Source organism: Symphalangus syndactylus, chromosome 9, assembly GCF_028878055.3.
Source record: "Symphalangus syndactylus isolate Jambi chromosome 9, NHGRI_mSymSyn1-v2.1_pri, whole genome shotgun sequence".
NCBI lineage: Eukaryota > Metazoa > Chordata > Mammalia > Primates > Hylobatidae > Symphalangus > Symphalangus syndactylus.
In genome coordinates, this window is record NC_072431.2 from 75,447,101 (window position 1) to 75,462,954 (window position 15,854).

General features: G+C 50.1%; 1 protein-coding gene across 2 annotated transcripts in view; it reads right to left on the reverse strand.

Moving 5' to 3' along the window:
* The window catches only part of EGFR (epidermal growth factor receptor), a 191,386-nt gene that overhangs the window by 15,994 nt on the left and 159,538 nt on the right, over nucleotides 1-15,854 (reverse strand). For both annotated transcript variants that reach the window (XM_055293116.2, XM_055293115.2), the window contains 3 exons: nucleotides 12,390-12,575; nucleotides 2,006-2,161; nucleotides 1,043-1,118 (listed from right to left, as the gene is read on the reverse strand). In XM_055293116.2, the coding sequence (XP_055149091.1) occupies nucleotides 1,043-1,118; nucleotides 2,006-2,161; nucleotides 12,390-12,575 (418 nt within the window). The remainder of the gene's footprint in view (nucleotides 1-1,042; nucleotides 1,119-2,005; nucleotides 2,162-12,389; nucleotides 12,576-15,854) is intronic.

Below are 15,854 nucleotides of genomic sequence, written 5' to 3' on the forward strand. Positions count from 1 at the left end.
CAGGAAATTTAAAAATATGTATGTATTTGGAAAATCAGAAAGTTAATAATGCTATAGGAAAAAGAAAAAATACTAAGTAACAAAGGACGATAACCTGAATAATTTTGCTTTTGTGGTACTGACTAGATTATTCTTGGAAATTCCTTTCAATAGTGTTCTCCTCAAATACACATTTCTAGAGAGGTGAGGCGACTCCTCCCTTGCTCCTGTTGCTGTAGATGGCTGGGGTAACTGATTTTCCTCAGTAAAGGGGTAGGTTCATGGGTTCCAGCCTTTCAGTAAGTTGCTGGGTGAAATTCAAGGACCAAGTGCGGTAACGCAGCGGAACATGCCTGGCACAGCGGTCAGAGACAATGTGTCAGCAACACTTTCTCAACATGGGAGGCCCTTGTAGGCTCAGGACAGGGCAGGGACCTAGGGCCGGATGAGGAGAGGGGCCCTCCTGAGAATGGGTACAGGCCTGTGCTGGGCAACACTGGGATTCAGAAGAGGAAACAGAGAATCCCCCGGGGCCGGACCAGATGGTCCTCCTGAGAGCAAGATGCAAGGGTCATCTCCCTTTCTTCTTTTATCCCTGCAGACATCCTCAGTGTGTGTTTGTCAAGCCGTTCTCTCTGACACATAAGGGCCACGGTAGTTCATCTTAAGCCTCATTTCTCTACTGGAACTATTCCCCACCAAGCTGCTTCTGTCACCTCCCTCTGGTTCACTTCAAATTCATGGCAACGTTAATGGTTTGGTTAACATTAAAGTTTGGTTGGACTTTGCAGGGAGAGCTGTTTCCTAAGCTCTTTCCCTCCCATACCCCCCACCCTGCCAGACCAGCTCATCGCAATCTCCAGTGACTTTTGGACGGCAGCTGGACTCCATTTCCTCTGTCGTGTTTTCTCAGTACAATAGATAGACAGCAACGATCACATTATCATTAGTCATTATCTCGAAAGAAAATACTTGCATGTCAGAGGATATAATGTAAATTAACTAACAATAAAAGCCAGCTTGGCCTCAGTACAAATTCATTAGCATCAGGATTATGACTCACCATAGCTCCAGACATCACTCTGGTGGGTATAAATTCGGTGTAAAATTGATTCCAATGCCATCCACTTGATAGGCACCTTGGGATGGCGAGAGATAAGGCAGTGAGACAACTATTAGTTTCCCTCTGTTGGAAAAAGTTAACTCACTCTGGACCTAATTACAAGTGACACACACAGAGGAGCCAGATCACCCCACGACCCATCCCCCAGGCCTGGCGCCTCCTCCCGGCAACAGGGGATTTCAGTCTGACGGAGTTCAGGGCTGCTCTGGTAGGTTTCTGAGCACCCTCTGGGTCCTAGGCTGCTCTGGTGAGCTGGGAGCCCTGGCTGTGCCCAGTGGCCTCACTCATCCAGGTCTGTGTGTGTTTTCAGGGCCCAGCATCACGGGGTTGGTGGCTGCTAGGAGCCAAGCAGGCCAGAGTGAAACCTAAGAGAGGCATGGCTGTGGGAGGGCATTAGAGGGCCTGACAGGGGACGTGCATCCTTTAGTGCTGTGAGGGTCCCTAAGGGAAACCTGAGCCAGAGAAGGGAGAGAAGGACTCCATCGCTGCCTATCCCAGCCACGAGCCACAGATAGCCCTGGGAGCTCGGGCCCGCATGGGGGCCTTTCCTGTTCCTTAGGTGTCCTCCACAGCAGTGGGCCACCAAGGCAGCTGTGACCTTTCCCAATTGCGCTATTGAAGGGGGCTTACATATCCTGCAGGGAGAGGCTGAAACCTAACCTTTGCTAATGATCACCTGGGGATAGCATCCTCATTCACTGTCCCAGCAAGTCCCGTTCCCAAAGCAGCTCTGGCTCACACTACCAGGAGACCCCGGCTGGACCCAGCTGCCAGCAGCAGCTGCTGCGAGCTCACCCAGAATGTCTGGAAAGCGTCCTCCCCTGCATGAGTTAAACAATACGGGTAGGCAGCCTGGTCCCTGGTGTCAGGAAAATGCTGGCTGACCTAAAGCCACCTCCTTACTTTGCCTCCTTCTGCATGGTATTCTTTCTCTTCTGCACCCAGCAGTTTGGCCAGCCCAAAATCTGTGATCTTGACATGCTGCGGTGTTTTCACCAGTACGTTCCTGGCTGCCAGGTCGCGGTGCACCAAGCGCCGGTCCTCTAAGTAGTTCATGCCCTGAAACAGAGAAGACCCTGCTGTGAGGGGCAGATCATCATGGGAAGAAGCTCTGCATCTGAATTCAGGGTCATGTTCATGCCGGGCTCTGAGCCTCTCCATGTCGAGGACTTACGGCTGGTGAACATTAGGGACTACTGATCCAAAGAATAGAAAGGCGCATGAAAGAAGATGTAACCTGCTGCTGACCTTTAACTTTTCTCCATCCAGTTCCTCAAGTTTTAAGTCCAGAGATGCTCGTATATGAGGACAAAGAAGAGCAGGGGCTCTGCTGCCCAGCTGAGACCTGGGCTTGAACTTACTGGATTGCCAGGCTGACCCTCCTGCATGTGGTTTATCTGCAAAGCGGGGATGGGAGGTGACGGGGACCATGCCCTCTTCACCGAGCTGGTGCAAAGGAATGTCTGTCAGGGTTTTTAAGCCACACTCTCATTGTGCTTTATTGGACCCTCCAACATGGTTCACTGCCTATGAAGATTTTTGTCCTGTTTTACTTTTCACTGGTTTATTATTATTGTTATTACTGAAACCACGTGGATACTGAATATGCTTTTAGAAGACACCACTACCCCCACCTCCCTGGCTGCCTCCACAATCTCGCTGCAATTGAAATCTCTGCTCTGAGAGTAAGAAAGAAAGAATATGTGAGAAGCAGCTAGCACAGTGCCCAACAGAGTGAATTCCTAGAAATGCTACCCTGACCCTGGCTGATCTGACACACAGCCTCTGGTGTCCTTGTCACATGCACCTTTCTCCCTGCCGGCTGCTGGGGTCACTGCTGACCCCTGCGCCTCCTTGCTCGACGGATGCCTACCTTGCTGAGCCCAACTGCCCCGGGCTTTGGCATGAGCATGGCAGCCTGCATCTCTCTGCAAGGGCCAGGCTGGCAGGTGGGAGAGGCTGGGAGGGGTCAAGCTCTGCAGACCTCTTATATTGTTTCTACCACACTGTCTTCTCTCTCCACCAAGAGGGTGGGCCACCTTTCTAGTTCCCTTTATGGCTGATGTTCATGTACTTTCTAGTACAGAGTGGGCTCCACAGAAATGCTTGCTGTGGTGCAGCAAATAGAAACAAACAGGCATCCCCAGCCTGCTCCACTCTGTCGCTCCTGTATGGAGGGATCCCACTGTAGTGTGACTGCAGGCAAGAGCTGTAGATGTGGATGGATTCCCAAGTTTTCTGGCAAATTGTTTTCTTTTTTTTTGCATGACTGTTATGTGAAAATGATTCGTTGAATTGGCATGTCAGAGCAAAATTAAAATTTTTTCTTTCTCAGGCAAAACCAGTCATCATAAGAACGTAGGGTCTCGCAAAGATGCTATGCAGAATTAGTCTTTGGGCACCGTTTGTGAGGCCTTTAATGTTTTTCTCTTTTGGAAAAGAGATGCTTGCCTGACACCCACATCTCATGACTGCATGGACTGTCCCCTCACCCTGCACTGCCGAGAACGCTCCTATGGGTTTCCGATGCTGCTGGACATTAGTGCTTCCCTGCCTACTTAAGAGGAAATGAGCAGGTTCTTAAACGGAACAACGCTTCCAAATTAGGAAGTATTATGTCAGGATGGTGGGTGGAAAGGGAGAGGAGAGGGAGGGAGAGAAGCCGATGAAGTGCTTCTCAAAAGAGGACTGGCCCAGATTCTCTGCTACTCTGGCAGCCTGGGTCTCCTTCAGAGGCAAGCTCCCTGCCCCCACTGTCTGCCTCATCTGACTCCTGGGATGCTGACTTGCTCTCTGCCTGGTACCCTGTCTCTTGCAGAGCAAGGCCTCTGTTTATTAAATATCATGAACTCCTGCCCATTCGAAACGGAGAGTTAGGCTCAGCCTCTTGCCGGTTCGACTGAGTGTCTACCTTCTTGGCTGTGTGAACTCCCAGGCTGTCTCCTCTTCTCTCTTCTCTGTCCCTTGATTTCTCACCTTCACCCTTGCTTTCTCCTTTCTTTCTACCCTGTATCTCTTTTGTTCGTTCTTCACATTTGTTGAAGGCGTCCTCTGCGATAGCTGTTGAGCAGGAGTGGCACAGGCCTACAGTAAAGAGCCACACACAAGTCCCTATGCAGGGGACCGGGAACCTCTCCCTTTCTCCCTTTCTAAAATGTGTGGTTTCTACATGTTCATTAAGCCCACAAGGAGGCCTTCAGAGCACATTCCCAGCTTTGTTTCACCACAATTGCTAACTTCCATTCTGCCTCTTTAAATGCTTAGCGGAGACTTTGGTATACTGGGCACATTTTTAAAATGGCCTGTTGAAGAATGAACAACTGAATGAATGAAGGAATGAAAGATTGAATGATCGAATGAATGACTGAATGATCGGTGATAGCAGCTGATGGTGCTGATCACTGGCAATGTGCCAGCCATTTCACACACGTCCATGCAGATGCCTTTTCCATCCCAGTCCCCACACGACTACCTCGTTAGATTACCTGGGGTCCAGAGGCTGAAGCATGTGGCTGCACAGACCAAATCCCCTGAGCCCCCAATACCACTACCGGGATGATGGCTTTAATTCCCCTGCTGAGAAACGCGCCTGCTAAGCCGGAGGCTGCTTGGCGTTTTATATATATATGTGTGTGTGTGTGTGTATACACACACACACATATTATGTGTAAGAGCATGAGACAGCGTGAGCACACACCTTGGTCCCGTGCCTCTGGGGAAGTCTGCGACACTCCGTCAATCTAACAAATCCCGCTGACCTCTGGCCCAGCCCTTCCCCCGCTCCTCAGGCCAGGGCTTTAAAGGACCTGAGCCATTTCCACACAGTGTCTGTTTTCTTAGAACACCAGTCTTCAGCAAAGGTATGGGAAAAGGCAGAGAGCACAGGACATATTCTGGAATTCAGGTAATCAGCTGGAGGGTTTTAAATCAGAGACAGTTTTGGGACAAGGAGAGAATCCCATGTGAACTTAGAGGAGACTTGACACATGGGTCTCCGTCCCACTGCCAGCACATTTGAAAGGACAACTCTGTGCCTGCCGCAGTTATGCTTTAACCGGTCCCCAAAGATAAGAGCCGCGATATGGCTTGTGAGCTCCCAGGGTCTGAGCAGAGGCCGCAGGAAGCAGTATCAGCAAAGCCTCAGCGGGGCCTCTCGGGAAACTCAGTTCCTGCTTCTTCTCCAAGACCCTCACTTTAATTGAAATTAAAGTATTTATTTTTGTTAATTACTACAGGAAAGCTGGAATGAATTTTGAAATACAGCACTGAGGTTAAAAGGGGATTTGAAAAGCCAGCCTGGAACTTCCACTTACAAAAAAGAAGGCTCTGCCCCAAATGGCTGTTGGGGCTTTTTCTGGCAGGGTACCCCAGAGCCAGGGGGCAGGGGCTGTGTTTGACCTTGAAGGGCTGGGTGTTCCCACGGGCTGCCGCACCCCACAAGTCTTGGGAGGAGTTCAGAGTGAGAGGCGGGAACTGGATTGTTTGTGTTCTATTTTGTAAATCTCCTGTGGAAGAGCTCATGGAGCAGTGACTTAGTGAGGAAGGAAGTGGAGGAGGGGAGGACCAGAAGGTCGTGTGGTTCTGGTGGAGTGGAGGGCTTTCCTATCAACACCATTTTGTTGTTGCTGTTGTTCAGAAGTATTTATTTAAAGCAAGATCAGAAAGAGGCTTAAGGTTCATCATCTTCAAATTAACCCACCTCTACCAGAACCATGCTGAGACAAAGATCACCATCACCCTTCCCCTGGGGGCTGGGGCTCACCCCTCATCTCCACTTTGGGCTGGTCCTGAGGCAGGCAAGGCCAGACACTCCTGGCCACAGTTAAGGAGAAGGTGAGAGGCCCCACAGGGCTTTCTCAGGCCTCATCTTCCAGGATCCCCCTTTATAAATGATGGTATTCTCCCTTCAACCTTTCAGCCCTTGGGGTGCAGGTGGGGAGGGCAGCCCCACCCCAGAGACCCACCTGCAGCTGGTAGAGGTAAGGGATGGGGTTCAGGGGGGCTCTGAAGCTACACCTCTGATGAAGTTTTTAAGCAGAGTGGTCACCAGGAGAAGCCTCCGCTCCTGTCTCTGGACTCCAGATCTCAGAGCATCTGTGGCTTTGAGCTCCCCCAAAAATGGAAGAGTCTGTTCCTCAGGCCACCTTGCCACCTTCCCATGCGGGCATAGAACAAGTGCTGGACCTCGGAAGAGGCAGGAAAGTGTCAGAATGTCCTATTCCCAGACAGAAGTGGTGCAGCATGGGCACCCTGCTGTGCTGGGAGGGAGGGCTACTGGGACCCCTGTCCTGAGAGTCATGCTCTGAGCTGGGGCATCCATGCAGGCTGAGAGGCTGCACCATGGAACCAGGCCACCTGGATCAAATCCTGAGATCTGGGCAAGTGACATAAACACTGAATGCCTTTGTTTCCCCATACGTAGAATGGATTAATCAGAGGGTGGAATGAGTTTATGCAGAGACAGCACTTGCTTAGATAGCACCCATGGAGAGTCCTGTGCAGGTGCTCATCACTGTCAACATTCTCTCCAAATGCCAAATCTATTCTCTCTTTTCCATCCCTTTTGCAGTGACCTTGAATTTGGCCACCATCTTGCCTTTGTGATGAGGTCCATGGGCCTGAGGGGTCCACCCCTCCTCCCTAGTGTCCCTTATCTGGTGGCTTCCTCCCTGTCCTCAGCATCTCCCAGTCAGAGTCACTTCCCCACCCTCAAGTGCCTTCACGCCCTCTCTGCAGCCAACTCTCACCCACAGAAGCCTCTGGAACAGGGAAAGGACCTGTCACCCTGTTTGGTCTGCAGGACTCAGGGCTCTGGAAGGTGAGGGGCCATCTGGCTTGTTCACTGCTATCTTCCCAGAGCCGGGGGGCTTGGCTGACAGACCCATTCCATTCAAACTTGGAGCTCACCCTCCCTGTGCCTTGCACGGTGGCCTCATGACACCTGTGCCTCCTGCTCTGACCTGCTTCCCTTCCTGCTCTGTATTCGTTGGCAAACTTGGGGAGATAAGAAATTTTGTCTTACTTCTATATATATTTCATGTGATGCTTAACACCAGCAGGTAAGTGCTTAAGAAATAACTAGTCAAAACGTCTAAAGATGATGAATGTGCTTCAACAGCACTGTGAGCTTTGTCTTCTTAATGATATACTAAAGTGATCGTTAGGTTAAGTTTAGCTGCGACCCTTTGTGGAATATGCAAGAACAAATAAAAAAATAACTCACATAACTGAAATCTCTGGTCCTTGGACCTAGGAACCCACAAAGCTGTGTGATGTGAACGTGCTGGGTAAGTCATCCTCTCTGGCCCAGTGCAGATGGGAGCAGGAGGTGCAGGGCTGAGTCACCACCCTGGGGCCACAGTTGGTCAGCAGGGGTAGGCTCTGCGGAATTCTCATCTGAGGATGGGAAAGCCATGAGGGGAGGGAGCAGACCTGGACAAAGAAGACCGGAGCCCTCTGGGACCTGCCTTGCAGTTGCATTGGAAGCTATGTAGAGCAAGCCAGGGTCTCTTCTCCATGACAGCCTATCTCCACCAACACACTGTGGCCTCTCCTCAGCGCTCCGCCCAGCGTCACTTTCACTCTCTCACAGTCTTGCTTGTGTGCTATGACACATACACAGCACGATCTGTCAGCGTGGTTTTCGTGACTTGGCACCTAGGAATAGGCCTGAGTGGTCTGGAATGTGCTGGCGCCACCAGCTTGGAGTCTCCTTCCCTGTCTCCCGGTGTGGACGGGATAGCCCGGCCCACTCAGCTCATCTTCCTCTCCCTCCCATTAGCAGCTCACAGGCACCGGGGCCTCTTGTCAGTAGCAGAGCCGTGAAAGCACCTAGGGCTTTTTAAAATGGACTGGGACCAAATTAAGTAGCCCATGTACTTGAAAAAAGGAGCCTTTGAAGTTTCCTTTGATGTTTATCTGTATTAAATTTTACCTCATAGATGGAACTAAGTATAGTTCGGTGCTTATAGAGTTGTGGTCAGAGAGTGCCACACGTGAGCCGGTTTCATTCTGAGAGCCCTGCCCTGCCGCTACTGTGCATTGTTCACCAGGCCTGGCCTCAGCACTGTAAACTGATATTGTTTGCTGTACTACAGAACCACATCAGTGTCTGCCTGAACACTCAACTTTGTGAGACTGTAATCTGCATTAGGTGATGAGAAAGCTCTGTTGTCCAAATAGTCTGGAAGAATGTGAGATGAGTTGCAGTCTGAATGGCAGGACTCTGCAGTCCTGGGCATGGGAGCTTCCACGGGGAGAGGGTGGCGCAGGAGCAGGGCTTTCCAAACGGCACGGATGGTGGGATCTTTGGATGACTGTGCCGTGTGATTTATTCTGGGATTTACTAGCTGGCTTGTAAATCCCAGGAAGAGTAGACAGGCTTTCTTAACTCTAACTTACTCCCAGTACGTGAAAGCCACTGTGAGCTCCTGTGTGGGGAATTTAGGTGGCACTTGCTCTTTCTGGCTAGTAAGCAAGTGGTGTCTCCGCAAGCTCCTGAGATGGTTTTGCACATGGAGAGCAAAATCCATTTTCCTTGTAGATGGGAAGGGATGTCTCTCTTAGTCTACTGGTCTCATCCGGATTCCTCCCAGGACACCTCTGTTTTTTTTCTGTTTCCTTTTGTCCAGTTGATATAATTTTATGTAATCTCTTTAGCAGTTTAGTCAGGACAATGAAACTTGCATAAAAGTGGCCAGCTCTCCCATCAACATTTAGAAGAAAACTTCCCAAGATAGTTTGTGCCTTTGTGAATCAACACAGGACATTTATAAGCCAATAAATCCCATTTTGAGGATGTCAGGAGTTTAGTTTCTGGTCAGCCACTAAGTGTTTCTGGGTAGTTTTACTTCAAACGTTTAAAAAGAAAATTTTTTAATATTCAGATACATTGTAAGTAACCCAAGAACAAATTTCTATTGTCACAATTTGGGGAATCATTGTTTTCATTTCCCTCCGGGGACAGCTGTTCCATCATTGCAACTATTCAAATACAGAGGAATGAGGTTTCTCTTGTGAACTAAAAAGCAAATCTAACAGAGACAAAGCGTTAACTGCCCATAATGTAAAAGGACTTCAAATCAAAATAAAGCTAATCAAAGTACAACAAACACAAGAATGGCTTTAAATAACAGGTTGAAATTGTAGGTAACATTATGCAGAAAACTGTCATGGAAAACTTTCAGGCCCTGGAAAGTTAAACTCAGGCTTTCAGTAACTTCTGCTTAAATGGGACCCGCACTAAGTTTATTCTCTGTAATGGACACTATTATATTCGTTTACAGAAGGCTACTTTTCGGGGTCAAATAAACCTCCATTTATCTAGGCCAGGCCGACTGGAATGTGAGCATGAGAAGGAGGGCCGGAGAGCAGCTCATGAGCAGTGGAGCTCGGGAGCAATGGCGGGCATGTGATGGTCATGCTGCACCGGGGAATGAGGGTTGGCACAGATGTAGATTAGGAAGATGTTTCTGGGTATATTTTAGTGGCTGCTCCAACCTAGGTCAGCCAAAGGGGATCAAAGGAGGAAAAGAACACTCAGTGGGGATCAGCCATGTGCTGGGCCCGTGATGGGCGACGTGAAGGGGCTCACTGCCCTCCCTACCTCCCAGAAAGACAAGGGGCAGAACACACTCCACAGCCGGGAGACCAGGCACAGAGAAGCCAGCAACGTGCCCACGTTCACACGGTGAATGCGCCAGAATCCAGATCTGAATCCACAGTCCACTGGAGTCCTGAGCTCGTCCTATATTGGACGAAACCTGCCAAGACTACCTGCCCCTTAAGGAAAACGGTCACATACACATTTCACACGGATGGCCCGACCACTTCTCCACCATGTGAGGAGTCACCTTTGTGGAGCTGGGGGTTACTGGGAGACGATTAAGAACAGCTGTGGACTGTTGGCCTCCTCTGATGAACGGGGGAGGGGCAGTTCCCACATGCAGGGCCGAGTTCGGGGAACAGCCAGGGCTCACCTCCCGGTTGGGACAGGTATGCACAAACTTAAGTAAGCCATAAACCAACCAGATCTTCTGGGGCAATATGTGCTAAGAGGAAAGTAAAACCAGGTGATAGAGACTGCCTGGGCATGGTGGGCAGTGCTCTCCATTCCCTGCTTCAGATAACCAGGAGGAGAGCTGGGGAAGCAGGTCTGGGTTCCAGGTCAGGGCATGAGTGGATGTAGCTCCACACCCAGCAACACCTGCCCCAGGCTGACCCGCCCCCCCAAGACAGTGGGTTGCACAGTGTCCCCACATTTCACGTCTACCCAGACCTGCAGAACGTGACCTTATTTGGAAATGGGGTTTTGCAAATCTAAGTAGTTAAAAGTCTTGAAATGAAATCATCTTGGATTTAGGGTGGGTCCTAAATGCAATGACTGGGATCTTTTTTAATATATATATTTATGGAGTACAATGTTTGTTTTGACATTTATACACATAGCGGAGTGATCAAATCAAACTAATTAATATATCTATCACTTCACATATCTATCTTTTTTTTTGTGCTAAGAAGATTTACAATAGACTCTCTTAGCAGTTTTCAAGCTCAATGACTGGTATCTTTATTAAGAGAAAGGAGAGGGGCCTGTGGTTGCAGAGACACAGGAAAAGGCCGTGTGAAGACAGAGGTTGACGTGGGGAGGTGCAGCCACAGCCCAGGGATGCTGGGGCCACCAGAAGCCAGAGAGGCAGAAAGGATCCTCCTCAGAACCCTTGTGGGAGCATGGCCTTCTAGACACCTGGCCTCCAGAGCCAAGAGGGAATAAAGCTGTGCTATTTTGAGCTACCAAGTTGGTGATAATTTGTTGTGGCAGTCTTGGGAAACAAATGCAGCCACACACAGAAATAACAAGCACCTCCCAATAAAAAGAGGCCCCGGCATCCGAGGCACACAAGACCCTCTCCCAGGACCACTGCCTAACAACGGTGATGGGAGTGTTCTACTCTGTGGCCCGGGTTATGACCACGAGAAGGCAAAAATATTCAGTGATTTTTCTGCTCAGAGAAGCATGAGGGCTCCCCACTTCCTGGGCTGCTGGGGGCCCCCTGTGGCTGCAGCTGAGAAATCAATGTCCAATGGTGCTGGAGTAAAAGGGGCTGTGCAGGGTGTGCTGCTATCTGGTTATCCTGGGAGGTGGTCCCTGCTTCTACAATGTGGCCCAGGAGCTCTGCGATGGGAAAGAGCGGACCCAAGCACCACGGCTCCCAGCAAGAGCCTGCCTGGTGGTGTCAAGGGCAGCTGTTGGCATAAGAGCGCTCCAGATGTTTTTGTCTTCTTGTAGGTCACGTTTTACATCTGCCTGGAGTTGGGCAAGGGCCTCACGAATGACTCGGCAGGACTGACTGCCACTGCTAACCAGGGGGATGCAACCAATGAGGAGGACCTGCCCAGGCCGGGTGGGTGTCTGCTCCCTCCCTCTGGTCCCTGGCACATCCCTGGACCCCCTGCCCTGCTGTTGGAGGGAGATGAGGGGCAACGACATATTCTCAGAGACAGGGCCTGCCTGCAAATTCTTTAAAGTCAATGGGGTGAAATGTACACCCACTGTCAGAAAAAAACAGGACTTAGCAAGTTGAGTGCAAATAACTGATGCAAGATTGGGATGGAGATGGGAGGGGTTTGGGGCAAAAGCAGAAGTCTTTCTGGGTCCACACGAGCTGTGAAATACCTGGCTTGTTGCTCTGTGCCTGTCTCCAGCACCCAGGTGGGGCCACCTGACCGCTCTGCTCTCTCAGCCCTGCCCTGGCTCTGGAGCGAGCCTGTGGAAAGGGGGACACTTAGCCAAGGCCCCAACCACACAGCAGTAGCAGCTGCACCCTCTGTCAGCTCCTTGCATCTGCTCACTGGGCCTCCTGCTAGGCACATGCTCCACTCCACCACCATCACCTGGGTCCTCCTGGCCTTGGCCTGGCTTGCTTACCTTGTTATCAAGTCCTGACTGGGGGAAGCAATATTCCTTCTCCACTACAAATCACCACAGTATTCACAAAGAATTCCAGAGAAATAAGAACAGAGACATCAGACCATACTGAGCACTCAATAAAGAGAAAATTCTTCAAAGGTAGCTGATTGATGAGAGTTTCCACATGCAGGTGGGACAGGCACTGATTTGTGCACAAGAAGATCAACTTGATTGAATCCAAAATAAAGGAATGTGTGTGTGCTGCATGCACGCACACACATATCCCCACGGCAAACTCTCGCTATCCCAGGAATGCAGACCGCATGTGAGGATCCCGGCTCCTTATCTCCCCTCCCCTTATCTCCCCTCCCCGATTACCTTTGCGATCTGCACACACCAGTTGAGCAGGTACTGGGAGCCGATATTGTCTTTGTGTTCCCGGACATAGTCGAGGAGGCAGCCGAAGGGCATGAGCTGCGTGATGAGCTGCACGGTGGAGGTGAGGCAGATGCCCAGCAGGCGGCACACGTGGGGGTTGTCCACGCTGGCCATCACGTAGGCTTCCTGGAGGGGGGGAGAGGCGCGTCAGTGTGGCTTCCCATGGTGGCCAGAAGGAGGGGCACATGGACTCCTTCCAGATGAAAACGCATGAATATCTTGAGTTTCAAAATATGTACTCATGAGTGAGAACATGTGGTGTTCGGTTTTTTTGTCCTTGCGACAGTTTACTGAGAATGATGATTTCCAGTTTCATCCATGTCCCTACAAAGGACATGAACTCATCATTTTTTATGGCTGCATAGTATTCCATGGTGTATAGGTGCCACATTTTCTTAATCCAGTCTATCGTTGTTGGACATTTGAGTTGGTTCCAAGTCTTTGCTATTGTGAATAGTGCCGCAATGAGAACGCATGGACACAGGAAGGGGAACATCACACTCCGGGGACTGTTGTGGGGTGGGGGGAGGCGGGAGGGATAGCATTAGGAGATATACCTAATGCTAAACGATGAGTTAATGGGTGCAGCGCACCAACATGGCACATGTATACATATGTAACAAACCTGCACATTGTGCACGTGTACCCTAAAACTTAAAGTATAATAATAATAAAATAAAAAAATATGTACTCATGGAGGAAAAGCTGTGCCTGGGAAAGACCTAGTGCAGGGACGTTTATGCAGGGCTGTGAAGTGACAGATGCAGTGGGAGGGGGGCCCCTCCTGGGTGCATCTGGGGATTCCCCATGACAGAGAGGCCCAGGCAACAGTGGCCATGAGGAGCACATTGGAAAAAGGAGGAGCCGGAGTCACCTGATCTCTTAGTTTGGGAACTGATAGTGTCTTTGTTATGAAGACCTCCGCCTCAAGGTTAAGGATGCTGTGTTTTAAAATATCATGAGGGCCTGTAGGAATCTGTGTGGGGTCCGGAACACCCTGGGTAATGACTGACCCTGCACATCAGGGATGCTGGCTGTGGGTGCTGCAGAGGAGAGGCGATGGAGAAGGCATCCGGGGAGCACCGAGCCAGCAGGGAGAAAGGCCTCCCTTCTCCACAGGCCAGGCTTGGCCCTGACTGTGCTGTGGGAAATGGGTGGGCATTTGGGCTGGGGACCCTGCCCATAGCACCTCTGCAAAGAGTAGCTGGACAAGCTCTTTCAATGGACCAGTTCCAGGCTTTGAAATGGACAGAGCATTCAATCTACAGTGACTAAAGGCTGCCTGGCTGCCCGGGACCCATTTCTAAAGAGAAGTGGTCTCTCTGTGCTGTGCCCCCAGGCTCCCTATGGGAAATCCATGCTGCACTGAGTCAGGCATCTGCTGCCCTGCTAATTCCGGCTGGCTGCCAAGGCAGGGGCCTTCCTTTGACAGAGCCATAAATACAGACTTTATTTTAACCCTTCTGCTATTCTTGGGCTGAGGAAGCTAAATTTATTGGCAATCATGCACACAATGGGGGCCTCTTTTCTGTCTGACTGAGAATGAGGGAATCCCCAATTTCCACCCATAAATTCTCTTTCCTTTTAAAATACAAATGGTGGTGACCTTTTATTCAGATATGGAAAAGAACACACGGACTGCAGCAGAATGCACGCAGAGCTGCTTTTCACATCTCAGCAATGCCTGTGTTTTGAGTGTGGACTTGGGCAAGTTAGTTTCTCTGCTGAAGTGAACCCACATGGCCAGCATCTGAGATAGGGTGCTGCTCCAGGGTGCCTGGGCAGGTCAGGAGCAACAGGCCAGCAGGAGGCAGGGTGGAGATAGGAGACAGGAGACAAAGGCAAGGTGGGGCGAGGGATACAGACAGTCGACGCTCAGTATCTGGGGAATTGGTTCCAGGACCTCCCTCAGATATCAAAATGCAAGGATGCTCAAGCCCCTGATATAAAATGGCACAGCAGGCCAGGCGTGGTGGCTCACGCTTGTAATCCCAGCACTTTGGGAGGCCGAGGCAGGTGGATCACAGGTCAGGAGATCGAGACCATGGTGAAACCCCGTCTCTACTAAAAATACAAAAAATTAGCCAGGCGTGGTGGCAGGCACCTGTAGTCCCAGCTACTCGGAGAGGCTGAGGCAGGAGAATGGCATGAACCCGGGAGGCGGAGCTTGCAGTGAGCCGAGATTGCGCCACTGCACTCCAGCCTGGGCGACAGAGCGAGACTCCGTCTCAAAAAAAAAAAAAAAAAAAAAATGGCACAGCATTTGTGTGTAACCTACAGACATCCTCCCATCTACTTACAGCATTTCTTGATTACCTATAGTACCTAATACAATGCAAATGCTATGTGAATAATTGTTATGCTGTATTGTTTAGGGAATAATGACAAGAAAAAAGTCCGTATATGTTCAGTACCGATGCAGTTTTTTTCCCCAATGTTTTTGATTGTGGTTGATTGAATTCATGGATATGAAACTGCAGACATGGAGGGCAAACTGTAAATATTTACTAAAATACAAATATGCTCACATACTTTCCTTGCCCTAAACCCTGCCCTGGCCTTCCCTGTTCTTGGGAAGCCCCGAGGCTGCCTGCCTTCCTCCCTCCAGGCTCTGGTCCTCCTCCCCACCTTCTCCCCAGGAGAGCTTCCTTCCGCCCTTACCCACGGGAAGACTTCTGTCCCCAGAACCCTTCCACCTCCTCCTTCTTTAGCAGACTCTTTCTCAGAGGAGCCTTCCTCGACTCTTCAATCTAAATGAAACTCTCCTGGTATCTTGCAGTTTTTCCTTCAGAAAGCAGCCTTGGCATTGCCTGGGAACCTTTTAGAGCCACACATTCTTGGGTCCCGCCCCAGGCCAAGACATGAAATGCAGGAGACAGGCCCAGCCTTCCCTATGAACAAACCCTCTGGATTCTGAAGCTTATGAAGCTGAAGAGCCACTGCTTTGGGGCACTCATTATAATCTGTACTTAAATACTTGTGTGATTTAAAAAATGCCCTTCCCATCAAGCTTTTTGAGGAAAGAACAGCTTGGTCAGCTCCTAGCACAGGCCTAGGGTCTAGCTGGCGCTCTGCAGTGTCAGGTCGCCCAGCACAAACTTGCTCTTATGTTGCCTCAAGCCTCCGCCCTGTATCTGTTGGCAAGTATGTGGCAAGTGCTCTGAGGGCCTGGACCTTTGTTTCTTTGACATTCCAGCAGGGACTAGGGCAGATCTAGGCACATACCTACTTCAAAACTGTCAGGGTTGAACTGTACTGAAGTCATGCAGGGTCAAAGACTCAAAGCAAGTCAAAGTCCAGGCCACTTTCATTCAAGACAAACAAACAAAAACTATAGCTTTAAATATTTCCTGCAGTGTTTAGGCTCTCTATTTTCAAGGAGATTGTGTGTTATTTTCCTTTTAT